General features: G+C 39.5%; 2 protein-coding genes across 4 annotated transcripts; one reads left to right on the top strand and one right to left on the bottom strand.

Annotated features, from left to right (window-relative positions):
• Positions 1-348: 348 nt before the first annotated feature.
• On the bottom strand, positions 349-16,770 carry mia3 (MIA SH3 domain ER export factor 3). 3 transcript variants are annotated; one of them, XM_083898416.1, is made up of 28 exons: positions 16,642-16,770; positions 15,292-15,425; positions 15,099-15,185; positions 12,226-15,004; positions 11,001-11,336; positions 10,783-10,913; positions 8,112-8,243; positions 7,858-7,879; positions 7,673-7,761; positions 7,503-7,580; positions 7,295-7,405; positions 7,145-7,216; positions 6,939-7,043; positions 6,680-6,802; positions 6,507-6,588; positions 6,373-6,425; positions 6,178-6,268; positions 5,946-6,084; positions 5,671-5,833; positions 5,537-5,572; positions 5,356-5,423; positions 5,169-5,254; positions 4,871-4,984; positions 4,216-4,278; positions 4,078-4,124; positions 3,895-3,963; positions 2,732-3,104; positions 349-1,640 (listed from the first exon to the last, which is right to left on the bottom strand). In XM_083898416.1, the coding sequence occupies exons 1-28, from the start codon at positions 16,760-16,762 to the stop codon at positions 1,381-1,383; spliced, it is 5,964 nt and encodes a 1,987-aa protein (XP_083754542.1). In that variant the 5' UTR covers positions 16,763-16,770; the 3' UTR covers positions 349-1,380. The 3 variants fall into 3 exon arrangements, with proteins under 3 accessions (XP_083754542.1, XP_083754543.1, XP_083754544.1); XM_083898417.1 differs by lacking the exon at positions 3,895-3,963; XM_083898418.1 differs by lacking the exon at positions 4,871-4,984.
• A 906-nt stretch (positions 16,771-17,676) lies between these two features.
• Positions 17,677-22,016, top strand: taf1a (TATA box binding protein (TBP)-associated factor, RNA polymerase I, A). The gene is made up of 11 exons (XM_083898596.1): positions 17,677-17,807; positions 18,464-18,624; positions 18,811-18,974; positions 19,049-19,162; positions 19,242-19,440; positions 19,705-19,826; positions 20,530-20,688; positions 20,802-20,868; positions 20,978-21,104; positions 21,198-21,352; positions 21,895-22,016. The coding sequence occupies exons 2-11, from the start codon at positions 18,501-18,503 to the stop codon at positions 21,945-21,947; spliced, it is 1,284 nt and encodes a 427-aa protein (XP_083754722.1). The 5' UTR covers positions 17,677-17,807; positions 18,464-18,500; the 3' UTR covers positions 21,948-22,016.
• The last annotated feature ends 1,220 nt before the right edge of the window (positions 22,017-23,236 follow it).

Genomic DNA, 23,236 nt, shown 5'->3' with positions numbered 1-23,236 from the left:
GAGGATAAACTTATATCGGCCATAAGCTGATTTTCATAAAAGCATCTGTATCAGTTGCTGTAACTTCCATCATTTCTACCACGATATTAAACCTTTAATATTACGTAACCCCTGAAATATCCATTATAACTGACATTGAACTAAATTACTTAACTATAAAACCAAACTGTATAATCAGGCAGCACTAATGTCACTTAAATGATGACATTTTTTATTAACTTATATTAATTTAGTTAATCTTAATTTGGATGTTTGGGTCAACAAACTGCTTTCTAAGAATCACAGCAAGAACCAGACAATGAAAACTCAATTTTGAGTTTCAGTTTCTTGTGTTTTTTTTTCTTTCTTTTTGTACAATACTAAAGCATGTTTACATTATACAAGAAAAAAAAAAAAAGAAGCTAAAATACAAACATGAATTGTGTCAAATGGCGCTTTTCCACAACATAGTCCCGCCTCGCCACGCCAAGGCTCGACTCTATTAGTATAGTACCTCCTCAATGTGAGCGGAGTCATCATTGTCGTGCTATTGTTGGAGATTAATGCAAGTTTTCAGGATTTTTAAGTCGTCACAAAAAAAAGTATCAGGGGCTATTGCTAATGGAAAAGCAAAAAAATAAAAAACGTGCCGAGTCGGGTCGTGCCGGGACCATGTAGTGGAAAAACAGCAAAAATGTCTCCGTGTCCCTGGCAACACAAACAAATCATTAAATGGGCCAAACCAAGAGTTTTGGGTAAAATTTCAAAAGCAGCACAGATGTATGCCTTATTTTTTAAAACTCATAATAAACACGGTCTGTAATTAGTTAATTAACATAACACCAGCTTTAACATTCTTTATTATTAAGGCGTTCTACCAACAATAGTAAAATAAGTTATACATCTGGCCTTCAAATTACACATCGTTTTACAGTTTGTTCTAAATAATAAAACAGCTCTGGGAATAATTATGACAACCCTGAAATGCTAGAAGCTAAAACTCTCTCCTTTTCTCCGCTTTTAAAAAAATAATTTCCACAGGAAATGACATTTAAAAAGAAAAAAAAAATATTGCCCCTTAAAAAAAAAACCATTGCTCTGAATATTTCTTTAAAAGATAAATGAAAATCGTCTGGAATATAATATATTGTTATTGCACAATAACAAAAGTGGTAAGTCTTTAAACTTTATTGATTTTAGACATATTTACTTAAAGGATTTTTTTTTTTTTTATTAAACACTGTTTTTTTTTATATATATATTTTTTTTAATTTCATAAGTGAAATATGAAAATAATTATGACCTTTGTTTCGGACTGGATCAGGTTTGTTAGGGGGGTCATGGGATGTTCGAGTCCTCTGCTGGAGCTGGTGGTGTTTCTTTTTTTCTTTCTTTTTTTTTTTAAGGCTTGACCGTGGCTTGTCTTGCTGAGTCCTGAGGAGCCTCCTGCTTCACATGCAGGTCCTGGCCGGAGCTGCTGTGAGCGCCCGCTGAGTTCTGGAGGACAGTGGGCGGGGCTTGACCATAAGCGTCACCAGCATGTGGTGGAAGGGGATGGACACCTGGGGGCAGGTCCATTGGTGGGAAGCCGTGGTCGCGCGGTCCTGGGAAGCGCATGTCGGGAGGGATGGGAGGACGTGGTCCAACAGGCCCACGGAGACCTAAAGAGGAATAATAAGAGGGAAATAAGAGACGATGTTTCATGATCTTAGAGGCAAGAAAGTACGAAGTATATTAAGAAAATTCCCAAAATTAACATAACTACATAGAACTCTGAGTAACAAGGGAGGTGTTGCATTAAAGAATCACCTGAATTTATGTTGGTCACCTTTTGCTGTTGGCTTTTTACGCTTTGTTTTGCAGTGGTTTTCAAACGGCTTCAACAACTCACGAAAATCACAACGTTCTAGCCGCGTTTTCTAACATGCACTTCCCCATTTTGAGCAAGAAACAAGCTAATCCAATCCTGCGTTGTCAGACTAGCTTGTGATGGGTGTGTGTGTGGCCATTAATTCTCACTAGGCTGTTTGGTTTGATGTTATCGTACACTAAAAATAAATCTATACATGTTTCCATGTAAACAGACTTTATACCTCAATAAAACAGTATTAAAAAACAACACCCAAACCGATTATCAAAATAGTTGCAAAATAGATTTAGTAATTGATAAATCAATGCAGTCCTAGATTAAAAAAAAATGCGTGTGACGTCATGTTTACGTGCTGCGACACCATAGTCCAGGCACCGTTTACCAGTTAGCTCCATTAGCTCCTTTTAGTGGCGGTTAGCGTGCCTACAGTTGAACTGGAGCAGTCTGTTTATTAAACGAAAAGAGTAGCGCTACAAATAACCAGCGTACCCGTGTACTGTCATTGTGGAAACGCATCACGCGTTAACATTGACGCCGTTTTTGTTTCAGTATATTTCAACTGGAGTTACTAAAGTGAATGGCGTAAATTTCGCAGGATCCAGGTGTAAACTTTGCACAAAAAATTCATGGCATGAAAAACTAAATATGCTATATGTAAATATGCTCTAGAACACACTTCTTCCACTAAATAACCACTTAATTTTTTAAATAATTTACCAGACTAAGCGCCAGTGTTTGAAACGATGAGTTAGAGAAGAAGTTTTGCAACATTAACTGACGTCAAACATCGAGAACAACATGAAGAACTACCTATAAAGCAACAAATAAACACATATCAATACTACGACTGAGTAGCAAAGTGTTGATAAAAGCTGAACATACCATGTGGTGGAGGCATCGGTCTATAATGATGAGGAGGGGGACGGAAATTTGGAGGAAGTGGACCTCGGGGATCAATAAAATGGCCAGGGCCAAGTCTGGGAGGGAATGCATGTCCATTTGCAGGTCGAGGTCCAAAGTCTCCTCCCATCGGTCCAGGCAGAGGCATACCTGGGTGTCCGTTAACTGGTAATGGAAGAGGAGGTAGGTTTGGGGGAGGAGGACCAGGTGGCATGTGGTAGGGACCGGGCCGTGGATGTCTGTAAGGTCCCGGTGGTGGTAGACGCCCAGGAGGGAGTAGAGGGTCGTGTGGTGGTACCGGGAGCTTGGAGCCGGGCGAGTCCCGGATCGGAGACACGACGAAGGATCCAGGTCCCTGTAGAAATACAGATGAATGCGGCGAAATAAATCAGAAAAGGAAATTTGCTGGAGCTTCATGTGATTTCCAAGTCATGCTGTGAAGAAGGTCCACAAACCACACAGTTTAGTCCCAACAGTGCATTTCGCCAAGACATGATCACATGACCAGTAACCACACACACACCATGATTTGTACCCACTTTCACAAATATTTGACCTTTGAAACACATTTCAACTGAGAAAGGTCCAGTGTGTAACATTTAGGTGGATTTATTGGTAGAAATTGAATATACTACAAAAAAGCATCTTTATATTAGTGTATGAAGGGTTTAAAATGGAAAGAATTTGTCAGTATTTTCTTCCTGAAACCAGCCAGGAAATAACAATATACTGAATAACCACTAGGGGGTGACTCAGTTGTTTGGTTGCAAAAAGAACACCAGCTTTGTTAAGACTGGTTAGCATCTTCATAGCCTCAGTGAAAGCCTGAAACAGAGGCCGCCATTTTGCTAAATCTAGCAAATCTACAGCAGCCAGAGGAGACAAACCAGCTAGTGTTTTGAAGCAAACGCAAAAATCACCATAGTTCTCGTTACACACTGGACCTTTAAATCTTGGATGAAAAGAACCTCTGTTTCTTTCAGTGCCCTGACAACATGTGAAACACACTCAGCCCAAAGAGTTAGGAACGGCCCCAGTGAAGCAAAAAAACGCCTTAAAACCTCCGACCCAGCTTTGGGGCAGAGATGTTGGGAGTGCGGAGACTTCACACCGAGCACCTGGACTGGGAAAACCTCAGTACTCACTGGCTCTGGACTCTCTGTGGAGGCCTCAGCCTGAGCCTCTGCTTTAACCTGTGGATCTACTGCTTGTGTCTGTTTTAGAGCAAGGACAATCACAACGGACATGTAGATGATAGAAACTCTAGGTCTACAGGTGGAAGACGAGAAGGTACGGTGAGCATATATGTGACTTAGAAAATGACTTACAGATGTGTCCATGTTGGCGGGTGACGAGCTGCGAGGACCCATCATGTCTGAAAGAAAAAAATAGCAGCGGGGGTTCAAAGTTAAAATTAAAAGCAACCGTGAAGCCTTGGAGGTGTGCGGATATTACAGCAGACTTACCCAACCCAGGGATGTGTTTATTCTCAGCGTAACGACCATGAGGCTCTGACGGTGGTCGAGGGCCTGAAGGATGGGGAGAAGAAAGCAAGATGCAGTCAAGAAAAATAAAAAAGCTCAGCGTTGTGAGGAGTTCTTTCCAGGAAATATCCAGAAAAATACAAAGTATGAAGAGGGCAAAGAGTGATTATCAGTGGGAGGAACAGAGACTTGTGGATGAGTTCAAAGGCCATAAAAACTACTTCTTTGCAAACAAATGGTACAAAACACTGTAATTCATCAAAACTGTTAGGTGTAAAATTATAATGCTTAAAAATAGGGCTGAACCCACAATTATTAGTTTAAAGAAAGTGTTTTCAGGGCCTTTATAAACACATGGAAAACTTCATTTCATCTCCAAAACAAGGACAATCTCTTCATATTCAACTAAAAGAAGGAAATAGCAGGACAAGAAAAAGAGTTGTGGCAGAGGAAGATGATAGGACGGCAAACACACTGGGGAGAAACAAAAGGAATAAGTGATGGTTTAAAGAGCTGAAAAAAATAGAATCAGGAGGGGACGAATTACAGGTCAAAGGTTGAAGTAGAGGAGTGATGTCCAACTATGGTTCAAATGAAAAAGAGAAAGGAGGGCTTGATATAATCCACGGGGACTCACCATACGGGTCAATTCTTCGCCCCACAGGAGCCGACGGAGGGCGTCTAGGGCCCTCGATCATTATCGGAGGGGAAGGAGCTCCACCACTGACAGGTGAAGGCCCGTATGAATCACCTGTTGATGTCAAACTAACCGTTTATGTCAAAGGAGAAGACCCAACAAGAAATACTTAACGTGGTCATCGTCCCAGGTTCTCAGAGGTCAAGTCAAAAGAATTATTTTGCATCATTGTGACACCCAAAGCTCTGCAGGAAGGGAACTATCAAAAAACATAGCAGCAGAATGTGTGTGTGGTCACCTTGGCGAGGACCTGCAGGTTGTCCAGAGTTCGGTCTGAAGAGAGAAGAGCGGCGATCGTTCAGCTGCGAGGACAGCACTGTGAGCCTGTGAATGACAAAAAAAAAAAATAAATCACACATAAAAGTCAGCGGTCACAGATTAAACTCAACGATCAAACAAAAGCCTCAAACACTGACGATACTTACTTTTCATGGAGCTTGGACGATTCCAGTTTCTCTTGATTCAGCGCTCTCTCTGCGTTGCGAGCGTTCACCTGGAGAGAATTTTAACATTTATAAAACCATTATATGTAACTTGGCCAACCTTCAATATGGATGTGTTGTATTTAATGCATATGAACAAACTGTGTCCATCAGTGCAAATTACCCAGTTTGAGTGAGTTTTGTTTTCTTGCTCCTTTATCTAAAAAAAAAAAAAGGAAAGGCAAAAAAACAAGTCAGTGTTCGTGTACCTAAGACTGAATCATTTCTAAATTGTAAAAAAGGTAACAATAAGTCTACCTGCTCTTTGTAAACCTCCTCGGTCTTCTTCATCTGCTCCTCCATTTCACCGATGCGCTGCCTTAACACTTTAACCTGCCCCTCTGCTTCCAGAGCTTTCCCTCCCACCTCAGACAGCATGTTCTCTTTGCTGCGTCGCTCCAGCTCCTCCTTGGTTAGTCTCCTATGAAGACACAGAAACAACACCAACACGGCTTAATAATCATCATCATCATCATCATCATCATCATCATCATCATTCACACTGATGAATTACTGGAGCAGACTTCACTTACTGTTGTAGAGCATTTTCCTTTTGATGGTACATTTCAACCATGATTTCATTTTTCTGCTGCAGGACTTTTAACTGGTTTTCCACGTGGCTCTTCTCGCTTGTTAAAGTTGCAATGGAGTGTTCCAGCTCCTGGTGTTGCTCTTAAAAAAATAAATAAATACATGTTTCATCAAAGACAGGGAGATGGTTGTATTCACATTTATATATATAAAAATAAATATTCCCCAACATACCCTCTAATGACTTCCTAGACTTTTCTTCATTCAGGAGCTTAGACATGAAGCGATTGCGCTCCTCTTCAACGACTGCAAGAGTGGTCTGGACCTGAGAATAAAACATAAACATGACAATTAATAAAAATAAAACAAGAACAACAGAATTATATAGGTTAATTACAGTGAGTTATAACAGTTTGTGTGACGTCTTACCCGAGAAACATCCATCATCTGTTTAATCCTGTTCTTTATGGCTGTTTTCTTATCTTTAAAATACAGAAACACGCAACTTTAGTTGTGTCAACATTTGGTTTATAATATCTGAAAAAGGTATGAGTTTGATTTACCTGCTGCTCCATTGGCTAAAAGTTTGTTTTCACCCTTTTGTGGATCGCAAGCGTCCAAGTCTGCCAGAAGTTCAGACAGAACCTGAAATAAACATGTGTGTTGTGTTGAATTGTGTAGAATGAGACAAAGATAAAGCACTGAAATGTAAAGTAAAATAATGACTCAGACTGACCTCTACATTGTGATCTTTGAGCACCAAAGAATCCTCCAGATCTTTCTGGGACTTGTGATAGCTTTTAATCTGCTCGCTCAGCTCCTTGTGTTTGTCCTCCCAGTCTTTAATAGTGACTTTGAGCTGCAAGAAGGAAATTACATCTTAATTTCATTTAACTTTGTACAAGAGTTCCGTACAGTTTAGTGAAATAAAACATGCTTAAAATCCACCATTTCAACAGGTCTAATAAAGTGACAAAGATATCAGGTTGTCTCACCGTCTTGCTCTCGTCTTTTAGTGCCGAATATTCTTTTTCAAGACATTTGCGCTGAACATTTCGGGCGTCTTCACGAATCTTGGCCTCATCCAGGAGAGCAGTAGTCTGTGGTTAAAAAAAAACAACAGAAAATTTGAATGAGATTAAAAGCTTATAATAATAATCCTCAAATGTAATATGCAAAAGATTGTGAAAGGATGTTAAACCTTAGTGAGCGCATCCTGAATCTTTTTCCTGCTGAGCTGTAGCTTCTCGTTCGACTTTTCCAGTTTCTCAATCTGTTACACGAAAATGTATAGGATGGATTAAATGATAGGTAAAAAAAAAAAGAGGAGGGGGATTAATTCAACAATTACCCTGGTTTCATATTGCATTGAGTTCGCCCGCTCTTCTTCAAGTAATTTTGCAAACGTGTTCTTTTCCTGAGCGATCTGCTCATTACGTGATTGTGCCTCCAAAACATTACTCTGCAAAGAAAAATACAAACAAACTTCACTTAACGTCCAGATTCAACAGGTTCACTGATTCATGTTTAAATAAAAACACTGAGGACTTGGTGCTAACCTCCAGGTCTTGCATCCTTTTCACTGAACTAACAACAGTCTCCTTTGATTGCTTTTGGTTTTCCTTGAGTTGCTCAGTCTTTGCGAAGGAAGACAAAACAACAATTTAAGAGACAATAACTTGATCAAAAGTAGCTCAAAGATGTTTGATCGCTTTTACTTGTGGCTCACCTGCTTCTGGAGTTCAGACATCTTTGTGAGAGCATCGTTCTTCTCTTTCACAAGGGCCTGCATTTGCTCTGTGAACCTTTTTTCATCCACTGTTGGAACAAAAATTTAACACGATGCACAGTCAGTTTCACATAAATGTAATTGTGTAAAAAAGTGTGTATTTTGGGGGGATAGGGACAGCTTACCAAGGTATTCTTTCTTCTTTACCTAAAAAGATTTTGAAACAAAATTAGTACACCATATAAACAAAGTTTATGACTGTCAGTGTATCAATTATGTGTAGTGAGTAGTTTCCATGTTATCTAGACAGTAATAAATACATTTTCTTTCATGATAAGGTAGAAAAACTAACGATTAAATCTGAGCAATTTCAAATAATTTGCTTGGTTGACTGAGAAAGTTAGAGCACAGATAAGATCAGCAATATCACAATGTTTACCTCAAACACTGTCCTCCAGAAGAAGAGGGCAATGGTTATCACTCCAACTAAAGCTGTGATGACGACTGCTTGCCAAGGACAGCCATACAAGGTTTCCCCTGGTTTCCACTCTTCTGGCAAAAGTGAAATTATCTGAACAAAAACAAACAAACAAAAACAGTCACAATGTTAAAGCAATTTAGCATCAGGAGGAATGAAAGGTTGGTTAAAGGGTTTGATGCAAAATGCAGATTTATTGGTCAAAACAACATACAGAAGAAAAGGTGAATGCGAGTATATCCATGATTACAACTATATTTAATTATGATACGGTTTGAGATTGAAACAGAAGGCAAAATTATATTTTAATTATATTCCCTATAACAATTGAGCTGCAGCAATTCAACCACCAACTATTTTGACAATCAATTGAAGTGTTTTCTCGTATTTCACAGCTTCTTAAATGTAAGGTTTTTCTGGCTTAATTGAACCATATAACAAAAAAATCAGTACAACTGAATATGTTTGGCTTGTGGACAAAAGAACATCATCATTCCGAGCTTTTGACAAAACAACAAAAAGTTGCAGCTCTAATAACAATAAGACACTTCATAAACACTAAGAACTCTGACTGACCTTCAAAATTGACGTGCAACAGTGTGTATTCATTAGCTCGCATCTAAGGGATGACTGTTCAATGGTGTAATAAATAACCAATCAGACAGTTCACCAAGATACTAGTGCATAAAACAACAATGACACTGCACAGTACTGCACACACCAAACTATGTCCTTGTGCCACAACCAGGTTAGCGCTGTAATCGAATTGATAGAATGAAACACAGGAACAGCTTTAAAAGAACAAGAAAGACTGAACTAACCAGCTCATTTCATATATTTTCTGGCACTACCACAATCATTACACCAGCCAACAAGTACTAAGGAGTTGCTACAACACGAAAACAATTGATGCATTCACCTACTGCTTTGTCATCAGACACCCAAGATTCACAACTACAGAGCAGATGTGTATACAGTTTAATCTGTCAGATAAATGGATGCGTTTGCAGTCAAAACACTGAAATATTAAAAAAGAGAAAACCCAAATCATGACAACACTGAGCCACTGATGAATGATATAATTGCAGTGCAGTCATGAACTCTGTGCACAGCTCCAACCACAAAGAAACCTTTGAACCGAGCATGTGGCAAGGCAGACTGCAACAAACACACACAAATAAATTACAATACACCACAGCATTACATCTACTATAAAAGTTGTATTATTATTATTTTTAGTTGTAGAAATTGTATTATTTCAAAGTCTACTTCACAATATAGCAAATAAACGCATAGACCCTGGATTGACTTTTTTTTGGTGGTAATCTAACTAATCCACATAAAAAATAACTATTGACAGGCCATTTTAGAGAGCTATAAGGACGAGAAATAGAAAAAGTTGAGTAAATCGTTAATAATGTCCAGTAATTCAGATGCAATGACAATTCCAATCCATGTGTATCAACCATATGCAGCCAAACTGATTAACACGTCAGCAGACCACTTTAGCATAACAAACACTCTGGGGCTAAATTAGCTCCGGTTTCTCACTTACATGTTGTAGATGCTTTATGAAAAACACGTAAAAGTAATCCAGCTCCATTACAGTTTGGGGTGATGCGTCAATATCCATTTCTTCAAGTGTTTGATACAAAAACGGAACTAGCCCGAATAACGTTATGCTAGTTTGACAGGATATTAGCCAGCTTGATAGCCTGCTAGCGCGCTAGCTATCCGTAAATGTAAACCACTGTTGAGCTAACGACCGAGTAACACCGCACGCTGAGTGTAAAATACAAACAAAAACATTGACAGCGTGTGGTAATCGAAACCGGTGATAAATATAACTTCTTGGCAACAACAGCCGGCGAACTGAAATTTAAGACGAGCCGTCGAATCCCATTCACGAATGTCAACAGCAAACCGGAGACGGTAGCTTAGCTAAAGGCTAGACAGTGTGAACAACGACGTGAGAAGGAGAAGCGATTAAAAGGCTGCTCCGATTCCAGAGTTCGTTGTACGTGTTCCGATTACATCTCATAATGAACAAGTCACTGCGAATCGATTGAAGGGCCACCGGCAGCGCAAGTGACCGCTCACAACCAGCTGTGATGAACCGGTGGATTGAACTGTACTTCAGCCCCCAAGTAAACTAGACGAGTGTGGCGTTCAGGGAACGTGGGAAATACCGTGTTGTTACAAACATTTTATATTTACTTAAACGAGACTAGGAAGGTGTCTAAGGCCATTATACTTGGGTTTTACACTTCCTTTCTACTTTTAGTTTGTAGTAACCGAACACTAGATGATATCTGGGAATATAAAGTATTTACTTCTTAAGCTACTTGGAACTACACTGGGAACACACAAGTAGAGGAAGTTCCCACAGTGGTCATTGCACTCCCATATTTCACAAGAAGCACAAAATAATAATACAAAAATACCTAATCTAATAATCTAATAATTTCTTCCTTGGGTCAGAACCCCAGTCAGTTGCCTCCAAATATATATTGTTCACAAACATGCAAACACTGCCAAAAATGTAACCTCCTCTATGAAACTAAAGCATTTTTCTGCATTTCTGATTCTATGGATTGATTGCAATGTTTGCAATACAATTCCTCTGACTTACCACAATGGTCCACTCTGCAATTTTACTTTTCATCATGGAAAGGACACAGCCCATGTAAACAACTCCAGCTGAGAATAACCCCACTTCGACTTCATGAGCTTCAGACACTGCTTCCATGGAGTCCAAAGATCCTGAAGAAACACATTTGACTTATTTGTACATTTTGGACAAAAGGGGAAATTCCAGTCTTATCGTCTCATGCACTTTATATTACCAACCTGAAAGTGAGTGCTCCACCTCAACACCGAGGCCCACATCTAAAGGTTTGTCCAGAGTGGCTTGTGGGACCTTCTGCATCTCATCTGTTTCACTGAATCCCAGCTTATTTTCCTTGTTTTTATTAAAGTGTCCACTGTCCTCTTCCACGCTGACATCTGGTCCAGGGTGTACTTTATCCAGAATTACCTCTGCCACTTCCTCTTTTGACTCTGTTGGCTTTTCCTCCTCATCTGTTATTGTGGCGTTGTCTTCACTCTCTGTCTCAGGGATGACATCAACTTTGTCTCCTTCAACAAAGTGGGGCATTTCTTCTTTGGCACTTAATTCATCCTTATCTAGAAAGCAAATATTGAAGAAAAATAAGGACAATGCATTGATTTGAGCAGAATTCATTTGTTTGCTTTAGAATTCACATAGAACATGACGTGTGGTGTGCAAATATGGAAGCCTGTAAAAGAACACTGAAATCTAAGTTTAGCAACATCTTGAACAGTCCCTGTCTGCAGCCAACCTCCAGTAAATGGAATCTGTAATTGACCTATGAATTCATGTTGTGTAGGTCGATATCTGATCCATGTGAGTTGGACTTTTCAAATGAATATGTTCTTTTTCGTGATTACATATGAAGATAGTTGTTTTTCAGTGTGTGTCCCGGGTCCCTTTACCTCATTTTGTACTAAAGTCTGCTCCAAGGTTATCTAATTACAAATGCAGGTGAAATGTCAGGCACAGGACACTGTTCATATGGTTGTATCAAATGGCCGACACTACATATTAACTGCCACACTACGAGAGGCCGCTTGTTCAACTTTGGAGTAAGTTAAATGCACTTGAATAGGTCAAGTCAAAAAAATGTAGTCCAAAAGGGTCAGGTGTCAAACTAAGCAGTCCAATCACCTTGACTGACTTCACAAGCAGACATATATGGTTTGTGTATCTTGTTGTTCTAGCAGAGGCTGCAGTTCACTCTTGGCAGGGAGGGATGTGAAATCCTATCCCAAATGGTCACTGAGGACAGTTTCGGTTGCCAGGTGTGAACTGCAATTACTTCAATATGGATGAGGACACAACCTGGATATATGAGGAAACAAGATGCTGGGACTGATAGGACAATCCACAACTGCATATCTGATACGACATAGTAAAACTGACCCATATTAACTGTTAAACATATGCCGCAACCAAACTTAGAGTGATATAAATGAATAAAAAAATCCAACCTACCCTGGTCAATATTAGAATGATTCACTGTTGTTAAAGGTGTGCTGTCACTGGCTGTTGAATACTTCTGGCGCAGACTGAACGCACACTCCTGGAAGTCGTCCAGTATTTGCGTCTCCTCATCCAATTTGCTTGCGTCCATGTGGTCGTAGTCACGTACCGGGTTACGGCTGTCCAGCATCTTCTCGACCTCGTCTAAGATGGTGTTCTCCGAGGCTTCCAGGATGCCCTCGAGCGCAGACTCAATTTCTTGCGTCGTGCCGCTGTGTAGCAGACGGGTCGACTGCAACTCGACGTCGAGATCGGAGAACATGGCCTCCAATTTGTAGAGATTTTTCAGACCCAGAAGCCTTTGGATCCTGTCCATGCCTTCGTCTGTAAAGTGGTCTCGCAGCAGAGTAAGTCTCAACACGCTATCGCTATATTCTGGCTCTGGAGTGGACTCAGTGGGCTGGGTTTCACTTTCAAGAGCAGGTATGTGAGGGTCTGTATTATTTGATTGTGAGAACAAAAGTGCGTTTTCATCTTCAAGTAATTCTTCTTTGTTTTGATTGTTTTCTCCCACAGGCTCTGCCTCTTTCTCCTCCTCCTCCTCCTCTATGTGTGGTTCATCATCAATCTCCGGACCCACAACAGAAGAATCTGTAGGACCGTTCGTCTTCTCAGAATCTGTCATTAAATGGTCACTTGTTTGATCAGACATGTCGTCTTCTAATGTCTCTGTGTCATCTTGAACGTCTAAATCATTTCCATGCTCCTCTTTAGAAAATGTTTCCGGATGTGGTTCAGTTTCTGTACTGACTAATACAGAATTTGTCAACGCCTTGTTTTCTTCAAATTCAATGTCTAAATCCTCTCTATTCTCTATTGGAATGCTACTCTCCTCTATATCTGCATCGTCATCATCGACTTCTGCATCTTCAGATAACTCCTCCCCTTCTTCTTCTTCCTCTATGTGCTCTACAGGTTTAGCGATTACAAGATTATCTTGATGAACATTCTCTTTTGCATGTTCAGTTGTTAGTGGTTCTTCTACTGCTATTTCTTTTTCTTCCTCATCATCATCATCATCATCATCTTCCTCTGAATTAAAATCCTGTGACGTCCTCTCTCCCCCAGTGACGACTGAAAAAACTGTATCTCCAATTGATGTCCACATGCTCTTCTCCTCCTCAGGTGCTGGAGCGTCCGTGGCTTCTTCAGAGAAAGACAATAACGGAGTGTCTTTTATGGCATTAACATTTTCTTCCGGGAGATTGTCGACATCTTTGTTTTCCTCCTCTTCATATGGCGTAACCCTCCGAGTGACGTCTTCACTGGTTACGACTGCGTCAAACGTCGTTCCAAACGTAGTTTTCAACTCGGGCGTTTGTGGTGTTGTCCACACGTCCTCCTCTGCTGTTTCAGGTGTATCATCCTGTGTTTTGAGAGGAACCTCTTCTGTGTTTGTGGCTTCTTCAGAGAAAGACAATAACGGAGTGTCCTTTATGACATCAGCGTTTTCCTCAGGGAGATTTTCCACATCTTTGCGTTCCTCCTCTTCATATGGTGTGACCTTCTTAGTGTCAACTTCCTCAGTTATGACTGCATCAAAAGTAGATCCAAAAGTAGTTTTCAAATCGGCCATTTGTGGCGTTGTCCACGTGTTCTTCTCCTCTGCTGTTTGTGGTGTATCATCCTGTGTTTTTGGAGGATCCTCATGCTGTGCATCTGATGCTGGAGTGTTTGTGGCTTCTTCAGAGAAAGACAATAACGGAGTGTCTTTTATGACATCAATGTTTTCCTCAGGGGGATTTCCCACATCTTCCTCCTCATCATATGGTGTAACCTGCTTAGTGACATCTTCCTCAGTAATGACTGCATCAAAAGTAGTTCCAATAGTAGTTTTCAACTCAGGCATTTGTGGTGTTGTCCACATGTTCTTCTCCTCTGCTGGTTGTAGTGTATCATCCTGTGTTTTTGGAGGAGAATCAGATGCTGTTTCTATGGCTTCTTCAGAGAAAGACAATAATGGAGTGTCCTTTATGACATCAATGTTTTCCTCAGGGAGATTGTCCACATCTTTGCTTTCCTCCTCTTCATATGGTGTAACTTTATTCGTGACATCTTCATTAGTTATGACTGCGTCAAAAGTAGTTCCAAAAGTAGTTTTCAGCTCAGTGATTTGTGGCGTTGTCCACACGTTCTTCTCCTCTGCTGGTTGTAGTGTATCATCCTGTGTTTCTGGAGGAGCCTCGTGCTGTGTAGGGGAATCAGAAACTGGAGTGTTTGTGGGTTCTTCAGAGAAAGACAATAACGGAGTGTCTTTTAGGACATCAGCATCGTCTTCATGGTGATTTTCCACATCTTTGCTTTCCTCATCTTCATATGGTGTGACCTTCTTAGTGGCAGCTTGCTCAGTAATGACTGCATCAAAAGTTGTTCCAACGGTTGTTTCCATCTCTGGAATTGGACTTCCTTTAGAAGTTAAGACAGTTTCATTTTCTGAAGCAAACTCCTCTTCTTTTTCCCCCAAATCAGATATAACTGCTGAATCTGACTGTACTACATCTACAGAAGGTGATTCAGTTTCTTCATCAAGTTCAGGTTCCAAGGCATTTTGATCATCTGGGATATTATCATGATCCTCTGAGTCTTCCTCATTGTCCTCTGCCACTTGGATGTGGTCAGGGGTTTCATTGTTTTCACTATCATTCTCATTTTCTGACGTGCCTAAGAGATAATCAATGTCATAATTCTGAAACTTATCAAATCCAGTGTCAAAACACACAAAATCTGTTTCCTGAAAAAAAAGAGAAGAAAATATAATCATTAGAATACATTTTAGTGTTTAACAGTCCAAATGAACTCAGTTACTCAGTGATATGTTTTCATACCTCTGTTTTAATTTCCAGCTCTTTGTCAGTATATTGGTGGTTAATTGCAATAAGATCACTTGGGAAATAACCAAAGTTACTTCCAACCTATAAACACAAACAAAAAAGGAGCAAATTAAGGATGATAATTTTAAAGGCCAATGCAGATATGATTCAGAACTGCTTAACATAAGAAACTGTAACTTGCACTTACACTTCCAGCCCACATATCAGACCTTCTACCCGCCAGTTTGTAGTAAACATAGATAGTTTCTGATTTCTTAAATGACAAGAACCGACAATCTGGTCCTGAGAAATCTTGCACTGCTTTCCCCCGACACAGAAGCACTGAGGGAGAAAAATATGACAAATTAGACATAAAGTTATCCCGAAAGATGCACACATAGCATTGTAGGTTTGCAACAGGTTAATTGCATTTACTAATGTGTTATTTCATTGACAATTATGATGAACATTTGGATCATGTATTATCAGAGAAAAATACGACTCCAGATTTTGCTGAGACACACCCACATGTCTCCATTTGTCACGCAAACAAAAAAACACATATTTCAAAAAGCTGGAACCAATGTACCTCCCAACACTTTCAAAATAAATGTGGGATTGTTATCAGCTCTATGATTCTGCTCTTTTGTACACAGAACGACAATAAAGGTCATGTGAGTTGAGGTAATAATTACTTGATTATTAATCACGTACTAAGTTTATCTACAACTAGTCAACTCTTTCTATTATTTCCAGATAAAAATATGTTTTGTGAAAACTGATACAGTTACCTTTTAAAAAATAAAACAATAAAATCAAGAAAAACTAGACATAATAAACTATACTGAAAATAACTGCAGCCCTAATGATGACAAACAAGAGCTTTCCTCATCAGCATTGTCAAAATGACATATCACTGTTTGTCTTTAGACGATAAAAAAAACAAAACTTTTTGGAATTTCAGGAATTCTATCCCCTCGGGCCAAGTTGTTAAAAGGTAATAATGTTAACAGGAATGTAAACACAGTTAAAGCTAGCGGAACAGCTTTTTACTTTTTTTTATTGTAAGAGTTTGCTAAGCTAGCAGCAAAGTCTAATTTAGCCTGTGTGTCAAGTAACAACGCGAGATATTAGAAACGTAACAACCAAAGCTAATGGAGCTAGCAACCGAGCTACCGCCGTTACCTAGGTTTTTCCTACATTTACATTAGCACACAAACCGGTGGCTAATTAGCCGCTAACACCAGCCCCCACTATCCATGTAGCAAAGGCAGGCCCGAGCCACCAGGCAACCAGCCAACATAGGCTGCGTTTGAGCAATAATAAACCTTCCCTGGCAAGGACTAATGACAATTTGTCTTGTTTAATACGATTAGCGCACAGGTACACAGCGACACAACAGCAGCATCATGTTATCGAGGTCGCCACATATCGACCGGCAACAGGTCAGTAGATAAGGCGCAGTTTATGGCTAGCTGAATCAGGATGAGGGGGAAGATGCATCCTTGGAAGTCCTAGTGAGCGTTTTTTTTTTTAACAACAAGCCAGAAAAACTTACTGCTGCACTCCTCATCGGCGCATCTTTTAAGGTCGGAGAACCTTTTGTCCAAGGCCGCGGTTGAAATAAAATTAAATAAAAGTAATAAAAAGCCTTGTCGGTAAAAGTGTTTTGCTGCCATGCTGGCAATTTTTTTGTTGATGGTGTCGGTTTCAGCAGCTGGAGCCGGAGCATGAGCAGTGGGAGAGAGGAGCCGACACGTCAGCACATGAGATCCGGCTGGGTGTAGTTCATCAGGCACGGACGTTCTGATGGTGAAAATAGGAAATAGCAGTAAGAATATGATATGTCAGTTTATTTGAGAGACATGTGCAGTAAAAACCGGTGCCGACGCAACACAAAAGTGTGCACTTTGAAAACCATGAAGCTTCTTTTTTTTCCACGTTGTTGCTTTAAATCTCAGCTGAGCTGATCCCATGCATCCCACGGGATTTACGTCATAAATCACTGTATGGATTAACATAACACAAGTTATAAGTATGACAGTATTAAATAAGTACATTTAATATTACCATTTTCACAGATAAAATCACACACGAGTGTATAGAAAATATACAAAATAGAACATGGCAAGATTCAAATTAAATAAATAAATAATACATAAACAATTATACAAAAAAAATACATCACATACATACACTTTCATTAAGTATTTATTTACTTTGAATGCCTAAAAATGACAAATTTGTATCATATTGTGATTGTTGTCTTCGGATAATTATTGTTTTGTAAATTTTACATAGCAATAGTAATGTCATAATGGTCATAATAACAGTAATAATACTGATAATAACAACAGTAATGATAATATTGCCACGTTTGGCAGTGGCACTTCTTCTTCTGGTAATTCCCGATATGCTGTACGCTGCGCGGTGTAATACTGCCCCCTGCAGTTCTGAGTTCTTTATCGCTCTTGTCCACAGGCCCCGCCTCTTCCGACTAAATGAACCAATAGCCGCGTAGCTTTTCCCTCCACTTCCTTGTTCACTGACCACACAACACGGATGTTACAGGAGCAACATGTGTGAGGTTCCGCACGCAGGCGATATAATGATTTAAAAACATTCGAGTCATCATTATCGCAACAACCTCTGTGTAATTTTATTTATACACTTACCCGATTTGTCGTTGGCACATTCGGCTAACAAAACATCACTGCTTAACAGGTAGGACCCAAGCTAACGCTTGCATCTATTAGCCTAGCCTGCAGCTTACTTGTCTCATGTAAACAGTATGTAATTATCTGTTAAAGATACGTATTTGTACGCAGCCGTGTGAGGTTTATGTGAAACTAAACTACCAACGCGTTGAGTTTGAAATATCACTGAATGTTGCCTGCTATAGCTTTATTAAAAAGTAATTAATTAGCCATTGCTAACTACCAACACCAGTTAGATGGACTCTTACAAGATGCCCTTCCATCTTAATATGTGTCAGCACATTTGATCCATGAATATGAGGGAATTGGTGCTTGAAAAGTCCTTGAATTTGATGTCAAGGACTGGAATTCACAATATAAACAATGTCAAGAGCAACTGTGTGCAAACTAAAAAGCTTCTTACTATTTCTACTGCGTTAAGTTAATCACAATACCCTTTTTTATATTATACGAATGTGTTTTGGAAAATATATTTAAAAACATTTTGCTGGCCCAAAAATAATAATAGAATCTAATAACACAATCCATATGTGGGTTCTGTTTCAGTCCCTGAGAATGACTGGTCCATTAAAAATGTTTGTTGTCAGAGTGAGATGTAAACTAGATGTAAGCTACCTTCAAAGTTTTTGTAAGAAAAAGTATTTTTTGTTGTTGTTGCTGTAGGTGAAAGTCATACATCCCACTGATTGCTGTACGGAGCATGGATGACATTGATAGTGAACTGCCGAGTCTTCAAGGCTCGAACGATGACGATGACCGTTCAGACATCTCTGCTAAAGGAGGGAAAAAACCCAAGCTTCCTCTGTCAAATGCCATGCCTCGAAGTGAGTTGTACTGCTCTCGTGTACATACAGTGTTCTGTGCACAACATTGATCCGATTAGGAATAGACCGGTTAAATGTCGCAGAGGATTAATCATCTATCAACATAGTGCATATATGTTTGACTTTGATCAGATGCGAGAAGGAACAAAATGTTCTGCTCATTCATCAGCTATGTTTTACTTTCAGAAACATCAAGGGAAATAGGGTTTCATCGCAGTACTAGGATCTGTCTGGAGCACATCAGAGAAGCTATGCTGCACCATAGATGGCAAGAGGCAGCAGAATACATGGCATTTTACCCCCAAGTGTTAGAATCCTTAGATGACCGATCTGGACCTAAGTATAAAGAGGTATGTGTGTAATTTAGTTCAAGGAGGTACTGGTTTGCTTTTCACATGACATGACATTAGCGCCGTCTATGTAGATTATGTGGAGACTCAGCACCGAGATCCTTCACCATCACCCCGACTCCAGCCTGGAAGACTACAACAACATCTATGAACGAATGAAACACTCGGGATATAAGCACTACCTGATGGTACGTTATTTACAGTACATTCTGCTCATAACACACGTTTCTTTGATCGTCTTTGACACCCATCTCTCTGCACTGTCAGATCAGTCTGGAGCATTGCTTCCACCTGCTGCTCCACGGCCGCATCGAGGACGCTAAGCGTCAGTTTTCCGCCTGCGGGAGCTGGAGGCATGGGAATCAGTCGCCGGGTGATTCTCGGACGTCTAAACTGCTACATGCTTACAGGAGTTTGCTGGATTATATCGCCTGGTGCGACAAAAAGAATACACACACCGACACCGGTAAGGCAATACACAACTCAACACCCTCGCACATCTTAGCATCTTTTATTCATTTGTATCAGTTGCACTCAGTGTTTCATGTGATGTTATACTGCCACCTACAGGGCAGACCCAGGAATACTATGTTTGTAGTAATTGAACAAGTCAACTCCTTTCTGTTTATATGTTTACTTATTTGTATCTTCATTAAGTATGCGCTAAAGCACGGCTAGTCTTCCTGTTGATGTTGTTTTTTTATGTGATGTTTGGCTGATTTATTTTCAGACGATCAAGACGACATTGTCAGCCGAGAGATGGGTAACTTCTTCAGGCAGGCGTCTGTGAATCTTAAAGAGATTGTGAAAAACCCGGGCATCTGGGATCCCTTCATACTGAGTTACGTTGAGGTAAACACTTTTCCAAAACACTGTCTGATGAAGTAATGGTTTTTGTGCTCTCGCTCTATTTGTTTTGAGTACACATACTGGAGTGGAGTGAACAATAGCAGGGTTTTAGCCCAAAAACAATTCTACTACATGTTGTGATGTCAACAGTGTCACTTTCCTTTGAATTAACGCATCAAGATATTATCCTTTTGCCAAATCATCTTGTTACAGAGTTCCTACGCAGCTTAGAAAAGTATGGAATTTAATTTGAGTAATTTCAAGGTCTGGAACAGTATGGAAAAGGGGAAAAAAAGTATGGAAAAATGTTTGTGTTGTTTCCAGACTATTATCTCACTTTCTAAAAATTAAATATATTCATATTTACAAATCAAAACAAGTTACTAACGCAATGTAGCCTACCTGTAGATGATATGAAACTAATCGAGCTGGCTGTAGAATGGTGTCGAGTTACCATGGTTACTGTTACGGGCTGCGATTCTCATTTTTTTATTATTTTTGCTGCGACAGTGTCATGACAAGTTTTTCGAGGGCTGGCTTCATGAAAAATGAGCGAAAGATTTTAAAACCATTTAATTGCATAATAAGCATCTAACAGTTGGTATTGAAATGTTTAATATTGAAGTCTGGAAATTTGAGTCTGGAAAATGTGTAGTAATTCTGTTGTTATAATGTGCATTTTTTGCTTATTTTTTCCCCCTCACAGATGCTGGAGTTCTACGAGGATTACGACACGGCTCTGGACGTCCTGAGCGACTACGCCTATGACGACAGTTTTCCACCCAATCCCAACGCTCACGTCTATCTGTACCAGTACTTAAAGCGGTGCGACGCTGCAAAAAAGAGACAGGCCAAAGTGTTGAAGGTGCAAATTATTCAATATTAATTCATTGTATGTTATTGCCTTTTGTCTAAAAGTTCATATCAATATATTTATTTAAATAAACTGCATGTAAACTGTACTTACTTGCACTTCAGATCCTCCATACGTTGGTTCCAAGCCACGAGTTGATGTTGGAGTACAGCTCTCTCCTGCTTCAGTCTGGTAAAAGCAGATTTAAATTCAAAACGTATTGCTCACAATCCTATCAAACTAGTTAATTCATTTTACTGAACATGTGGTGAGTTTGAATTTGTCTGATTTCCTCTTTCAGAGAAAAAAACTGACGTCCATAAAGCTTTAGGAATCGTTTTGGACATGTTGGACTTTGCCTGTTGGAGAAACAACCTGGATGCGTGGAAGCGTTTAAAGGCCGTCGTACAGGAACTACAGTCTACAGAGTACGTTAACGACGTTTGTGTAACTGGAAGTTGTGATTTTCAATATTTAACTGGTTTTGTTCAAGCCTGTTATTTGTGTATTAATACACACAGAGAGAACTGGAAAACGGTCGTCCTCGACAAGATGTCTGGAAGGAAAGACTGGTGGCCAGGGCTGCATTTCACCAGCTTCCACGCCAGCAAAGACTCTGAGGAAAACCCAGAGCTGATGGAGGTGAAAGCATCGCTGAAGGAAGTCCTCTGTCCAGGTAACCTGACCTTACATTGTGAGACAAAAGTAGGATGTTTAATGTGCATTAAATATGATTTTGAAAGATCAGCTTTTTAAAAAAAAATTAAAATCCTATTTGTTAAATAGCCACAAAATATTGGCAGGTATTTTAATATCTTCTGTGGTTCATAAGGCTTTTTTAAAACTCTTTATTTAGTTTTGTTTGTTGAAAAAATAATGTCCATTTCCTGGTGAAAAGTTATTATTAATTTTCTCCATTGTGGGAACCTTATAATTTAAGATGCTCTCCAAAAGTCTAATAAGGTTGTAGTTTGACACATGACCCTAAGATATGAGAGTGATCGTCTCCACTGCCTCCACTCCGCTGTTGTTGTGTTCCAATCTGTTTACTTTTAATTTATTTGAGGTGTGTGACAGAAGAAATTCTGGAACTGTGGTTAATTATAATTAGAGTTATCATTGTTGGTTTGTGAGATATTTTGAGATCCACAGCATTCTCTCCTCTGTACATAAGACACTGAGATACTGTCATTTCATCGATTTCTTTCTTCTTTAAAGATACACCTCTGAAGTACGCTGCTGAAGTAGGAACATTAAGAGGGAAGCACTGAAATAATGGCGGGAAAACGACAAAGACACGACGACAAACTCAAAACGATGATCGAGAACCTTCAAATATCTGTTCTTCACATGAAGGGGATTTCTTTCTTTTTGTGTGTGTGTTTCCAAAGGGATTATATATATATATTTATATATTTTTTAGCAATGCTATAATGACATTTACATATTTATTTCACAATCTCTTTACTAGAATACAACCAGAGAATACAGGAAATATGTGCAGTATTAAAAAAGTGTGGCCTCCATCTTCCACTTGAATAGTAGAAGTGGCTCTTTTTAACCCTTTAATGGAGTGGAACACCTGTGTTGATTTATGTCAAAAAAGGTCTATAATTCCAGATTACTGTATTCAATTATGTCAAAGATTACAGAATTTGATAAACGCAAAATCAAAGTTTTCCATCAATGAGGCCTCGTTCAAAGAGAAATCAGTAAACAGATTCTTCCGGAATACTACAGGCTAATTCTAAAGAAGAACTCTGCAGTGCTGGAAAAAGCATAGTATAATTTATCAGAATATAATAGAAACCTTAAATAAAGTCTATCAAAAAGACTTTATCCTGATTTTTCTGGTTGTATCTTAACGAAGAGATTAAAACGTTGCTGAAACAACGTGAACCATGAGTTTTATCATGAACGCACGCGCTGCGTCGTCCACTGTGTGGAGCTGTTGATCTGCGCGTCCTCAGTGAGCAGCTGCTGGACACAAACTGCAAATTAAAGAGCTCTGAATCTGCATTCACATTTTACTCCTGTGGTTTCTTCTTCTTCTGTAAACATTTTTCTCGCTCTGACCTCAGCTGACCTCTGACCTGCAGAATGCAGAGGTGTTAAGGTCATTCGTGAGTGAGCGCCACACACACACACACACAGCCTGAGGAGTTTTTCCTCTGTGCCAGGTCAGAAGAGTCAACGCAGATCCTTCAACAACATAACTTACATTAGTTTAAGTCAGTGCTGCTAATAGTACGGCTGTGTAATGTCAATAGATATCCTGATACAAACATGACAATACATTATGTGGCTGCAATAACAATACATCGTATATTGTGATATAATTTTCTTCAATATCAATTTTCACAATATCTATATTGATATCACGTTAATGCATTGTGCAAAACCACAATTTTTGATATCATTATGTCCCGAGGACTTATCAGAACGCCTAGAAATAGCATTTTTAACGTACTAAACGATGGTGAAAACGGACAAAATTTCACACGCAAATCAGAAGTGGCGACAAAAAAAATTGAAATGCGTAAAAGTGGTGCAAAAATCG

Source organism: Microchirus variegatus (genome assembly GCF_963457635.1).
Source record: "Microchirus variegatus genome assembly, chromosome: 12".
NCBI classification, from domain to species: Eukaryota; Metazoa; Chordata; class Actinopteri; order Pleuronectiformes; family Soleidae; genus Microchirus; species Microchirus variegatus.
The sequence above is the reverse complement of the archived record's forward strand: the minus strand, read 5'-3'. Positions and strand labels throughout refer to the sequence as shown.